The sequence below is a fragment of the Scyliorhinus canicula genome, chromosome 3, assembly GCF_902713615.1.
Source record: "Scyliorhinus canicula chromosome 3, sScyCan1.1, whole genome shotgun sequence".
Lineage (NCBI taxonomy): Eukaryota > Metazoa > Chordata > Chondrichthyes > Carcharhiniformes > Scyliorhinidae > Scyliorhinus > Scyliorhinus canicula.
In genome coordinates this window covers 125,352,743-125,367,244 of record NC_052148.1, presented here as the reverse complement: position 1 = coordinate 125,367,244, position 14,502 = coordinate 125,352,743, and the positions used below count along the sequence as shown (strand labels likewise).

At 46.7% G+C, this 14,502-nt stretch overlaps 1 protein-coding gene across 5 annotated transcripts in view; it reads left to right on the top strand.

The window, feature by feature from the left end:
- The window catches only part of LOC119962941 (probable phospholipid-transporting ATPase VD), a 363,410-nt gene that overhangs the window by 203,480 nt on the left and 145,428 nt on the right, over positions 1–14,502 (top strand). For all 5 annotated transcript variants that reach the window (XM_038791265.1, XM_038791266.1, XM_038791263.1 and 2 more), the window contains one exon: positions 6,736–6,863. In XM_038791265.1, coding sequence (XP_038647193.1) covers positions 6,736–6,863 — 128 coding nt within the window. The remainder of the gene's footprint in view (positions 1–6,735; positions 6,864–14,502) is intronic.

Below are 14,502 nucleotides of genomic sequence, written 5' to 3'. Positions count from 1 at the left end.
CAAATCAAAACACGTTTATTATATACACAGTTAATCGCTACTCATGCATAAACACTACAAAACTAGACTCTCTACCACTACAGGCCAATACTTATCTTTGGAAAATAACCCACTGGGTCAGGGAACAATGGCCTCTTGTTCAATCCTGGGGCTGCGGGCTTCCAACTGGTACGGCCTAAGGGTCAGGAGCGCCTATCTCGTAGCGTGCGTTGACTGTCGCTGTAGCTGTTAGCTAGGCCTCTCCTTCTCACGGTCAAGAGTTCTTCCAAGCTGCTAAGATGTTCTGCTGGGAGGGCCGGCTAAGAGACTGAATTGAACTTGGGACCTGTCTTTTATAGGCCCCAGGGGCTTCGCGCCCTTTTGGGCGGACCCCGTTCCTGACTCCAATCGATTGGATCACGGACCAATCGATCGGTTTGAATTCCCCAATACTGGGGCTGTTCCCTGATAGCTGGGCATTCCTTGGGTGCGCGTTAGCCTCTTTTGTCTTGGACTCCTGCTGGCACCGAGGAGTCTGACTTGTTTTGACCGTTCTCGATTGTTACCATTGTGCCCGGGAATCGCTCATTAATATTCAGATTGCTGGTTTCAATGCTGTCTGCTTTCTGCGAGTCGAATATACAGGAAAACTTTGCAAACTGCTTGCTTCTCTGAGCCTGTCCATTTTCCCCTGCGTTCTTTGCGAATCTCCATTTTAAACTAGGGAAGTGGCCAACCCAGGTGGCTACGGAACTATCTGCTCAAAGGGCGAGAGACGCCAGACAATTGGAAACTACAAGGGAAATCTCTACCCAGCAGCACTAACCCAGAACCACTCACTGAAGCCCTGACGTACAAGAGATTTGTTCACAGATTTGAAGAGAGTGACCTTGCTTTGTAATTTTGAAAAAATAGCAGAGCAGCTAAATTGTCAGCTGCCAGGGAGAGCCCAAAAGGTCTACTCCACACTGCCCCATGATGTGTCCGTGAATTATCAGCAGATTAAGGCTGCCATCCTAAGTGCTGAAATACATTTTATTTGACCAATGGATAAGATCCCGAAGAATCACATGCACCTATGAGCGGATGGGTAGCTAATATTGTCTACCCTCTAACCTCAGATTGCACCGAGATAAGGCAGAGAATCCTCACAGCTAGGGATGCAACAGTCACAGCAGACAGCTATGATCTCACCCACAGACCTGTAAACTCAGGCAGACCCTTTGCAAACCATTCCCATGAGCATTGGAAAGATAGGGAGGGTGACCTAGAGAGAAAAGGCCCCCTACCCAGAAAATAAAACACAAAATAGGGTGCAGGAAACCCCCCTGCAACCCAAAATGAAAACACCTGGAGACCAGTGTATTCTTATTGCAACAGAATAGGCCTTCCCAGACCTGAATGTTGGAGATTACACGGCAAGCCAGTTGGCCTAATACGGCCACTACATATTAATGTAGTGGCACACAAGTAGTCCTGTGTAGTAGCTTCACCAGGTTGACATCCCATTTTTAGGTATGCCTCGTGTTTCTCCTCACATGTTCTCCTGCACTCTTCATTAAACCAGTGCTGATCCCCTGGCTTGGTGGTAATGGTAGAGTGGGGGTATGCCGGGCCATGAGGTTGCATATTGTGGAGAGACCTGGGTGTGCTCGTGCATGAGTCGCAAAAAGTTGGTTTACAGGTGATTAAGAAGGGTAATGGAATTTTGTTCTTCATTGCTAGAGGGATGGAGTTTAAGACTAGGGAGGTTATGCTGCAATTGTATAATGTGTTAGCGAGGCCACACCTGGAGTATTGTGTTCAGTTTTGATCTCCTTACCTGAGAAAGGACATACTGGTGCTGGAGGGTGAGCAGAAGAGATTCACCAGGTTCATCCCAGAGCTGAAGGGATTGGATTACGAGGAGAGGTTGAGTAGACTGGGACTGTACTTGTTGGAATTTAGACAGATGAGGGGGGATCTTATAGAAACATATAAAATTATGAAGGGAATAGGTAGCATAGATGTGGGCAGTTGTTTTCACTGGCGGGTGAAAGCAGAACTAGGGGGCATAGCCTCAAAATAAGGGGAAGTAGATTTAGGACTGAGTTTAGGAGGAACTTCTTCACCCAAAGGGTTGTGAATCTATGGAATTCCTTGCCCAGTGAGGCTCCTTCATTAAATGTTTTTAAGATAAAGATAGATAGTTTTTTGAAGAATAAAGGGATTAAGGGTTATGGTGTTCGGGCCGGAAAGTGGAGCTGAGTCTACAAAAGATCAGCCATGATCTCATTGAATGGCGGAGCAGGCTTGAGGGGCCATATGGCCTACTCTTGCTCCTAGTTCTTATGTTCTTATGAATGCAACGCTGCTGCTGCTGATGACCCTAGCGCCTCATGGATGGTAGAGTTGAGTTTCTAGTTCTGTTCAAAGTCTATCCCATTTAGCACAGTTGTAGTGCCACACAACACAATGGAGGATATCCTCAATGTGAAGACGGGACTTTGTCTCTACAAGGACAGTACGGTGGTCACTTCTACCGATACTATCTGATTCCTCTGCAGCAGCAGGCAGATTGGTGAGGATGAGGTCAAGTATGTTTTCCTCTCTTGTTGAGGAATTGAACAAACAAATGTGATATAAAATAGGATAATTAGTTAGAATAATGTAGAGGATAGAGCCGGTCTGATGGTAGTGAGTTAGCAGGTAATGAACAAAGGAATTCAGCAAAGCATGGCCAGAAAGGGGGGAGGGGAACCTTGTGCAGAGGATGGTGAAAAGAATGCTGGGTAACAAGAGGCCCAGGGTTGAGGAATGCAAAGTGAGCCAATCAGGATATATGGCCAGGTCAGGAGGTGTATAGGATGACCTATGGGAATCTTGTATGTGAAACTTGATGCCATTTGAATGATATGTATAGAAGATTTCTTTGTCCTCGGTCTCACTTGGTTCTGGGAGCTTCAGGAGACTGTATGTGTTCTGAATCTCTATAGAGCGGGTCAGCCTGGCAAGTTGTTTAAAAATAAATAATACCATATCTACAAATCCCTCTCGAGTTTTATTGAGACCAGACTGACGGGTAAATAACTTAAATTGTCACCCTCACCACCTGTTGCAGTCCCAGACCCGGCCATCTCCGTCTCTAGTGGTACTAGAGCCACTCTTTGTGATGGACATTGCAGTCCCCCACCCAGAGCATATTCTGCACCCTTGCCAGTGCTTCCTCTAAATGGTGTTCAACATGGAGGAATACTGATTCTTTAGCTGATGGTGGCCTGTATGTGGTAATCAGCAGGAGAATTCCTTGCCCAAGTTTAACCTGAAGCCATGAGACTTTATGGGGTCCAGAGTTGATGTTGAGGACTACCAGGGCAACTCCCTCCTGACTGTATATCACTGACCGCCACCTCTGCTGGTGAGACAGGACATTCCCAAGAATGGTGATTGTGGTGCTTGGGCTATAGTCATACTCAGAATTATACCTTCCAGAAAATGTCAGGCTGTTGCTTAACAAGTCAGTGGGACAGCTCTGTCAACTTTGGCACAAGCCCCCAGATGTTAGTAAGGAGGACATTGCAGGGTTGACAGGGCTGGTTGCCATTGCCATTTCTGGTGCCTGGCCCAATGCCATGTGGTCCGTCCGGCTTCATTCCTTTTTTTGTGTTTTTGTAGCGGTTGAATACTGTGTGGCTTGCTAGGCCATTTCAGAGGGCATTTAAGAGTCAACCACATTTCTGTGGGTCTGGAGTCACATGTAGGCCAGCCAATAGATGAATGGTAGATTTCCTACCCTAAAGGGCATTAGTGAATTTATTGAGTTTGAATTCCAAAATGGTGGGATTCACACCCAGATCCCAAGATCAATATCCTGGGTCTCTGGATTACTAGTCCAGCGACAATACTATTATGCCACCGCCTCCCCCAATAAGTGCTTTCAGAAGGAAAATCTGCCACCCTTATCTGGTCTGGCCTAAATGTAACTTGAGATCCACAGTGATGGCTGCCCTTTGTCCGGCCAGGACTAGCTTTCTGTATCTGGGAGTCCACGTGGGCCATGACTGGGCCACACTCCATGAATTTAACTTTTCTAGTCTGGCGGATGGGATGAGGTTGATTTATGAGGTTGACCTTAGTGGGAAGGGTACAGAGGGTGAAGATGAAAATTATCCCAATAGTTTTGCTCCAGTGTCTCCCAGACTTTCTCCAAAAGTCTTTCTTTTGCAGGGTTAATGAATTAATATCTGCTTTTGTTTGGGCTGGTAACAAGGAAAGGTGAAAGAGGAAAAAGGAATATAGCGAAGCGGAAACAGGAAGACTCCTCCAGTTCATAGGATGATTTTGCAAAGGAGTAAGCAGTTGGGGGGATTGATACTACCCGATCTGCTGTTCTACTGCTGGGTGGCAAATATTGTTAAGGTGTGGGGTGATTCAAGGAACTTCATATGGGGGAGGTTGGAGGAGGTTTTGTGCATAGGGTCTAAGGGCCCTGGTTACTGCGCCACTTACGTTTTCCCCTGCTAGGTTCTCTTCGGGCCCGTGGGTGAAAGCAGCTTTGGAATTTTGAATCCTTTTAGGCAGCATTTTAAACTGAGCTCTATGTCACTGTTGGCTTCGATTTGCAGGAATCATAGGTTTATGCTGTCTGGCTTAGAATCATCATTTAGGGCATGTGGAGAGGTTTAGGGTCATGATTCTAGAAGGTTGATTCACTGGCCTGCTCGGGTTGATAGAGAAGTTCCAGCTCCTGAGTGGGAATATATTCTGGTACTTAGGTGCATAATGTTTTAGGCAAGGAACTTCCTTCATTTCCCTTGGTACCATTGTCTTCGCTTTTGGACAGGGCCCTGTCCTTGGCCAAGTTAGGGGAGGGTAGGATTTCTATTTTTAAAAATTCATTACTGGATGTGGGCGTTGCTGGTTAGGCCAGCGTTTATTGCCCATCTCTGGTTGCCCTGCAGAAAGTGGTGGCGAGTTGCCTTCTTGAACCGCTGCAGTTCTTGTGCTATTACATAGCACACCCACTGTTATGAGGGAGGGAGCTCTAGGATGTTCACCAGCGACAGTGAATGAGCGGCAATATATTTTGGAGGTCTGTGGGCAGATGTTGATGACTGAGCAGGCATTAACATCTGCCCATAGACCTCCAAAATATATTGCCGCTCATTCACTGTCGCTGGGGAACATCCTGGAACTCCTTCCCTAATAGCACAGTTGGAAGAGGAGGATGTGTGAGAGTGAGCTGGGTTTGTCTTTGAGGGAAGTGTGGAGTTAGGCTCTTCACAGGGTCAAGTTCACCATCTCTTGTCCGAGGTCAAGCCTGATCCAGTTCAAGGTGGTGCACTGTGTGCTCCCTACCAGGGCATGTACGGGTGGGCTCTTCTCTGGGGTGGAGGACAGGTGCGAGGTCTAGGAGGCTGGTGAATCACATACACATGTTTTGCTCTTGTCCCATGTGCGTTCAATTTTGATACAATGTCAGGGATTTCAGCTGGACCCATGCCCTTTGGTCACCATTATGGTGTTTCTGACTTTGTGGTGCTGCAGATAGAAACAAGGACAGATGTACTAACCTTTGTATCGCTAATTGCCCGGAGGTGAGTTCTGCTTGGATGGAGGCCTCTGGTGCCTCCTAAGGCCTCGGCATGGCTGGGGGACCTGATGGAATTTTTTTCACCTTGAGTAGACAAGTACACCATGAGGAGGTCAGTGGCAGTGTTCTATTCGAGGTGGCAGCCTTTCATCTCCTTTTTCAGGGAGCTAGTTACCGTCAGCTGTTAGAGGGGGGGGGGGGGGGGGGGGTTGTCTCTGTATTTTGTTTGAAGCTTGGCTTTTTTTTCTCTCATGGAGTTTGGAGGAATTGGGTGGTTATTGTATTGTTTGTGTATAATGAAAAATGTGTTTGAATAAAAATATATTTTTTGTGGCAACTCTCTTCGTGACTCACAAAGTGAGTCACTGTTCCATACACAAGCAGGAACATCCCAGGTTACTAAATTAGCTGATCTGTCAGATTTCTGTTAATCTTGGATGGTATCCTTTAAATGTTCCGCTTTCCCAGGAAATTCAATATTATCTGCTAGCTTGGATATGCTACTTTTAGTATCTTTGTGAATATTGTGAATGGCGAAATCCTCTGTACCAGGCACTGAAAGTCTTCTGATCACTCTTACCTAACTAGAATTGCTACCATTAAAAGTTGGTTCTCAAAATGGTCTGAATTTCCTGATATCTATTGGATTCTTTATGTAATTGATTTCACCATTGACCGGAGTAAACTTTTAATAATAATAATCACTTATTGTCACAAGTAGGCTTCAATGAAGTGACTGTGAAAAGCTCCTAGTCGCCACATTCTAGAGCCTGCTCGGGGAAGATGGTACGGGAATTGAACCCGCGCTGCTGGCTTTGTTCTGCATTACAAGCCAGCTGTTTAGCCCACTGTGCTAAACTAGCCCCTGCTAGTTATACTCTAGTTATGCTATATTTTCTATTATACTCCATGATGTGCCAGCCTGTTTCCATGATGTGCCATCCTGTTTCCAAGTGCACAATACTACATACATCTTATTGATAATCCTTGTGCTGTGAGCATTATATGCTGAATTTTGTGGAGCGACCAAAAATCCTATAAGGCTCCTGTTCCATGGTATTTATGTCTCAAAATAAATATTGTGAATGAGTTCATTTATCAAATACTGTAATTTTTCTGTAATGTTTAAAAATAATGCTGTTTAATTCCTTCGATGTCTACCATTAACATCTCTTTATGATTAGGTCATGGGATTTGGCTAAGCGGGTATTCGCAGGTCCCTATTTTTAATGTACCACAGTCAGATGGAGAACATACTCCTCCAGCTTTGGCAGCATTCTACATGTTCTGGACCATGATCATTTTACTCCAGGTAAGGGGGCTGCACAAATATTTTAATTTATATTGATGGAGAACTAAAATATGACCCCAATTTGTAAACAAAAAGAAAAATATCCAAGCAAGGCATTTCTTAAACTAATAGTTTAATTATAAATCTTTGTACTTTTGGTTTATCAAGGTGAGTATTGTTAATGGTGAGGAACCGAGGACTTTCTCTTTTTGTCTGGAGTTTATTTTGGTGTAACATTGGGAAATTCTGAATAAGGAACAAAACAGTGCTGAATATTGATTGTTTTTGTCTTTTTATTGTACTGCCATTACCAGTGCCTTGACTGAGATCAAGTAACTCATTGCGCACTTGATGCTAAACCTGAGACTTTCCTAGTTGTGTTCGGGACAGCTACTCACTGCTGCAGCCAACTGAGTCACTCTCAGAACTGACACAAAAGCACTTTAAACAAGTTGTATGAATACAGTTGATCTGGTGTACAGGGTCTTCCAAAAGACATCAATAAAGTGTCACATGACAGGCTTGTCGGCAGAATTAGAGCCCAGGGAATAAAAGAGACAGTCGCATCATGGATTTTTCTTTTAATTTATTCTTTCATGGGATATGGGCGGTGCTGGCAAGCCCAGCATTTATTTGCCATCCCTAATTTCCCTTCAACTGAATGGCTTGCTAGGCCATTTTAGAGGGCAGATAAAAATAAACTACGGGCGCAATCTACCGGCTGTGTTGCGCCCGAAAGACCAAATAGATGCTGGGAGATCCTTCTTCCAGGATGTACCCGCTCACCATGCCTCCCGAGATCTAATGTGACCTCGCCCATTGTGGTGCCCAGGTGGCACTGGCAGGGGCGCTGCAAGGCTGGCATTTGTTTTTTGCAACGAGGATCAGGCCAAGCGTGCCCTACACAGGTGCACATGGGGGCAGTGTACAGGGGTGGGGCGAGGTCCCCTATCAAGCAGTTGGGGCTCAGGGTGGATTGGGACTCGAGATCGGGACGTCAATAAAAATGGGGTCCTGATCTCCTCCTGCACTGAGGAGTTCTGACAAGCAGGAAGCTGGACTAAATTCTGCCTTGTCAGGGCGTTCCCTGATGAGACCCCGAATAGAACCATAGTCCCGATAGATAGCATGGTGTTTCTTGCCGCTTTGAGCGCCTGGTGGCACCCGGCTAAGCGCACCTGTTACAGGACTCTGTTCTTATTTGGTTCGATCACGCCCCACATTACTGTAGACCTGGAGTCACGGTTTTGACAGATCGGGTAAGGATAGCAGATTTCCTTCCCAAAAGACCATCAGTGAACTGGATGTTTTTTTACGATAGTCGATGATAGTTTCATAATCACCACCTTGAGGCTTGGGCCCAGATAATGTCCCACGGTTGAGTGCAGAGTCAGGAAATTTCCATTTAGACCTTTAGAGATGTCTGGACATACCTTGGATTTTTGTTTGGGCATTAGAGGGATATGTGAAGTGATTTAAAGTAGGAGTCAGGGCAGGCAGCCTTGGAACAATTGTGTAGGCTGTTGGGTGCAGAGGCAGGCAGGATGCAGTGCCTGTCTCTTTGTCCCAGGACTGTTTAAAAAAAATAATAATTTGAACAACACCCCTCCAGGCCTTGCTGCTCATCCCCTGTCACCCCACACACACTCCCTATGCTCCATCCATGCCAATCAATGCCCCTCTAGCCCATTGCCCCCACATGCCCATACCAACTTAGTTGCAACTCATGCCAACCTATACCTCCCATGTAACAAACTTTGCCCTCCATGCCAGCTCGCTTAAGTATTCCTGGGCACACTCACTACAGCCTTTACGCTCACACTACAGCCTTTACACTTGCGCTACAACCTTGGGGAGGTTTTAAACTAATGTGGCAGGGGGATGGGAACCAGATTAGGAAGTTAGAGGTCAGTAAAGAAGCAGCAACTAAAGCCGGTAAGGTACGAGATAATAAACTCCATGTGACTAAGGGGAAGAGTCGACAGGGAAGAGATGATGAACGCAAAGGGACAGGTGGTCTGTCGTGCATTTGTTTTAATGCGAGAAGTGTAGCAGGTAAGGCAGATGAATTTAGGGCTTGGATCACTACCTGGGAATATGATGTTATTGGTATTACTGAGACTTGGTTGAGGGAAGGGCAAGACTGGCAACTGAATATCCCAGGGTATAGATGCTTCAGGAGGGATAGTGTTGCACGTTTTGCTATGGGTGTAAAACGCGTTTATTGGGGTGTATTAACTTGCCTCTGTTAAAGGCCGTGTGCTTAACACCACTAGGCTCTGTCTATGTATTTTTCAGCTCAGGAGTCGCCAGTTGCCGTATAGGCAACTCACAAAATATCTCAAGGTCAGGTTCAAAGTAATAAAACGATACACCGATTAGTAAGTTCCAAACGATCAATATTTATTATACAATTATAATAAATACGCATGCACACACTAAGGGACTAAGCTATGACTAAACTAAGCAAACAGAATACTTAACTACACAGGAACAGGCAAGGTCAGGGAGCGAGGCCTTCGTCCCGGTCTTGGTCTGCAACCTTCAGAAAGCGTGCTGGTCACTGGTGGTCTAGCGGGCTTGGTTCGCGTAGCGAGCGTCGTATTGGCACTTACGGTTCGGCGGCTGGTGCTCAACGGCTGGAGTCAGGATACACGTTGGAGTTCTTGGTCAAAGCCAGAGCACGAAAACAACAGACAGGACCATGTGTGGGGTCTATTTTTATAGGGGTCCCCAATGTCCTTGCCTTTTTCTGGGCGGGCTTTACCTTCAGGTATCGATTGGATCGCTTCCAATCGATATCTTTTGAATTCCTCCAATGTGAGGGTCTTTCTCGATGGTGGGGGCGGTTTCTATAGTGGATACTTCTGGTGCCGCTCTGTCTGGACATCCACTTAAAGTATCTTATTCAAACCCAAATGTTGCCATTGTGTGTGCCTAGATCTGGACTGCCTCATTAGTATGTAAAACGTTCTGCCATTATCACCTTTGGTTGGAGATCTTCCACCTGGCCAGAAACTGGTTTTGCTGCTTGAAAAATGCTAATGAGTGTTTGCAGGCTGTTTGCCTTGGCTAAACTGTTTTTCCCTACAGTCTTAGCGATTCTCCATTTTGTTTAGTTCAGTGTCCATTTTAGGTGGCTACAGTGGCTACATTCCCTCCTTGTGATCCTCACAATCAAAATATTGTGAAGGATCACCTATGTACGTTGCCTTGAGTGCATCTGGGTTGCCTTCTTTGTGTTCCCTGACCTCGGCAAGCTCCTGAGCGTCTACTCTGTCCTTAAACTATGGGAAGAAAAATTTTTTAACTGACATCTCTACTTGGCGCTATGTCAAAGGGGACATGCATTACCACAAACTGGGAACCTCTACCTATCACAATTATCCTTATCTTAACTTAAACATTTCATTACAGACTAAAACCTCATCCATTCATACCACATCACATAACATTTCCTGACTCGGCAGTCGAGTTCAGGACAATATAATATATGGGTACATTTTTTATTTTATTACACAGTGCTTTATTCATTTATGGGCTGGGGGGATTGGTGAAAGCCGAAGATAGGATATTGAACTCCATAGACGGTTGAGGGGCAGGAACGGGAGGCTCTCCTCTTCCACTTCCTCAACCTGAGGGTCTGTACAAGTATGGCGAGGATCGCAATCACTAGCAGTGATTCAATCACGTATGACATGGAGTACCATGTCATAAATTTTGTGCACCAGGTCTGAACCTCACTGATCAGAGCTGAGCACGGGGGAGTTGCTGTAAGTGAAACATTTACGATGGGGGTTGTGGGGGAAACGTGTCTTGCTTCCACACAAACAAATATAACATTTAAAAGCAATAAGTGGGCTTCCATCATCTTCTCTTTGTTCTCCTTCTTTTCTTCCTCCTGTATGGCCGATCCTTGCTGTGGTCCCTGTTTCGTCCTTCGAAAGCTATGGGATCAAGCACAGTTTCTGTCAATACAGCTTAATATCCGTACTTGTTAGTGTATCTGTCTTTCAATTCCAATTGACCCATTAAAATGACTGGCCAAGTCACACCCTGTGACTCCCCTCATTTTTTTTTTCAAAAGCGAATTTAATGAACACAATACACCTAACAACTCTCCTCCTGCGAGCCGTCTCGCAGGCTTTGCTCATTTACCATCCGAATGTTCCTGGATTTAAATAGCATGTGGGATGGCGGCCTAAGGGCTGCCTAACGAAAAATGAAAACAAATTTGAAATGAAAGGTCGAATGGGTTGCGTATGGGCCGCTACGGGTACGATTTGAATGGGATCCCCGGGTAGGGCGTGCTGTGCCATACCCGGGCTTGGCTGACCAAAGTGGGTTCTCAGACAGGGCGGGTCCTCAGTGCCGTTGGTCCACTGCCTGAGTAACCTGGATGAAACGGGTAAGAATGTGTTTATCATGGATTTGCAGCCTCTATTCGCCGAATAGAGGGGCACCTAAAAACAATGGAGGAGCCAAGATGCTCCTTCATCTGAAAACAGGGAACAAGTCGTGAACCGTGTCGGTTCACCAGAGGATACAACTGAAGTTCTCAGAGGTTTCGGCAGACAAACTAAAGTGCGTGCGAGGTGGTCGCAAGCCTTACAACTGAAAAGATCTCCAATCAAACGGTTGGTTTGCGAACCGAAGTTCTCAAAGGTATTTGTGGACAAGCTAACGGGTGTGTGAGGTGGTCACAATCTTTTCAGCTGAAAAGATCTGTATTCAATCTCTTAACATATTAACAAACAAACATAAACTGACAAACAAACATACGTGCAGGTTCCATCAGAAAGGACATCGCTTCCCTCAAACGATTCCTATTTTACATCATCTGGACACCTCACTTTTCCTCTGTCTCTGTGAACAGGGTCACAAAGGGGTTGCCGTATTGGGATTCAGACACCGTGTCGTCCTGCTCTCCCGGATCCCACACCCTTGTGTGGATCAGGCATGATATCTTTGAATTGTGTGACCGGGGGTCACTTTCGTCATTGCGGACAAGTCGGTACGAATTGTCCCTGTGCCAGAGTGTTGGGTCCAAAAGTGAATGGGTATTGTCGGGGTAGTCGGGGTCGGGTGGTGGGTCTGGGTTTTTAATGTAAGTGACTTCCATGGGGTCACTGTAGTCGGGGTCATAGTCGCTGCTATGTGGGCTGTAGTGTGGTGTGCTGTGGCTGTCCTCAGAGTCAGTGTCTGTATCGCTGTCTCTGCCGCGGCAGCCTGTGGGCGTTTCGGGGCGTGGTCTGTCGTGGTCAGTGGGCGGAGTCGTGGGCGAGTCCGATGAAGAACTGGTCTGTGAGGGGGATGGTGGAAACGTGTCTCTAGTGGGTGGGGTGAGGTGTTCTGCCGCGTCTAGCAGGACATGGTGTGCATGGTTGGCCTGTGTTCCATATGCCTTTAACTGGTTGATATGGAACCACGCGGTCTTACCATTAGGATATTTTATCCTATAAACTGAGGGGCTAATTTTATCCGAAATTGAGTATGGGCCGGAATATTTTGGTGCCAAAAAACTGCTGGGGTTGTATACAGATAGCATTACCTGTTGTCCAACCTGGAATTCTGTGGGGTGAACGGTCTTGTTAAAACAAGCTGTGCGTTGTTTACGGCGTTTCCCTAGCTGAACTGCGGCTGCAATCTGTGCAGACCTCACAGTCTCAACCAGGTCTTTAACTGCCTTTTCGTGTGTGAGGGCCGTCACTTCGGGGCTAGTCATGTCCAGTCCTAAAAGGAATTCTGTACCTTTCATAGGGCGTCCGGTCATGAGTGTGTGTGGTGTGTATCCTGTGGAAGTGGAAACTGTATTTCTGATGAACATTAATGCAAATGGGAGCACTGAATCCCATGTGGAGTTGTTCTCCTGAACCATTTTTCGAAGCGTAGATTTTAGGGTCCGATTCATGCGCTCTACAATCCCGCTGGACTGTGGGTGATACGCAATATGAAAATTTTGTTTTATGCCAAATATTGTCAGGACGTTCTTCATGACCCGTCCTGTGAAGTGAGATCCCTGGTCCGAATCAATGCTACGGGGTAAACCCCATCTCGTGAAGATGTGGTGGGTCAGGATCTTTGCAGCTGTCTTAGCTGTATTCGTTCTAGAGGGGAATGCCTCTACCCATTTGGTAAAGGTATCGATGACCACCAGAACGTATTTATAGCCATTCCTACAAGGGGGCAATGGTCCTATGAAGTCGATCTGGAGGTTTGTCCAGGGGCCATTAACTGGTCGAGTATGCCGAAGTTGTGCCTTTTTAGAATACCTCTCCGGGTTATTCTGGGCGCAAATAAGGCAATTCTCGATGTAGTGACCTACATCTGTCCTTAGGTTAGGCCACCAACAGAGCTGCCTGAGGTGCCTCGTGGTTGCGTCGGTCGCTTGGTGCCCGTGTCCATCATGGAACAAAGCAATCATTTCATTCCTGTCCTGCTGCGGGACCACATAAAGCTGATCCTTTATGATCACACCCTCATGTGTGGTCAGTGCGTGTCTGAACTTGTCGTACTGTGGCACAAAGTTGCCTTTGAAAATCTCCCTGAGATCCTCATCTTGCTTCTGTGCCTCTACTAAATCTTTAATACTGGTCTGTGAGACTTGGACTGCGCTCACAGGGGCGCTAGCTGGTGCGCTAGCTGGGGGTGTCCATAAGTGTCCTCGCCTGGAACCTGCCTTAGCCAGTGCGTCGGCTTTTACATTCCCGGGGGGGGATGACCTATGGTGGCTTCTTACTTTGATAATGCCGAAGGTCCTGTCCTTCGCTTTCTCTAAAATGTGTTGGAGTAAAGGGGCTGATGGAAGGGGTTTCCCATCTGCGGAGACGAAACCTCGTGTCCTCCACAGGGGCAGAAAATCGGTTAAACTATTGCAGACATATAAACTGTCCGAATATATGTCCGCTGGGCTGGGGAAAGAATCGGGGTGGTCCACTATATAAGCTATGGCCGCGAGCTCTGCTGCCTGCGCGCCTAAGTGTCCCGGTAATTTTAAAGCTATTTCTTCGAGAGCGCGCCCCTGCGCGTCCTCGACATAGATGCCGCATCCTGTGATACGCTCACCTTCTAAAACTATGGAGGAACCGTCTACGTATATCCTCAGTGGTCCACACGTGTCTGTGGGTTGGGGACTTTGTTTTGGGTTCCCTATCTTCCTGGGGGGTGTCTTTGCTATAAAGGGTCCTGTGTTATGTGAGGGGGCTACAATTTCACATTCATGGGGCTGTCCTGGGTATTGGAGGTTGTCGGTTAAAAATGTGTGTGTGCGGGTCCGTTTTACTGTAATGTCCCGTCCTTGTAAAAGTAGTGTCCACCTAGCTGCCCTAATCTGGCTAACTGAACCGTCCTTCAGTCGACCGTCTAGGAGTAACTGTGTGGGGGTGTGCTCGGTCAAAATGGTGATGGGGTTGAGTCCGGTAATGTACGAAAAATATTGCACTGCCCAGAAGACAGCAAGGAGGTGCCTCTCGCAGGCTGAAAATCCTTGTTCAACTGGGTCTAACAGTCGGGAGGCATAAGCCACTGGTCTTAGCTGCTCGTGCCGTTCCTGAAGTAACACGGCCGAGAGGGTCAGATCTGTGCTCGCTACCTCTATTGCATAGGGGGAAAGTTGGTCTGGGACTTGCAGCGCGGGTGCTGCGCTAAGGGCTTTCTTTAA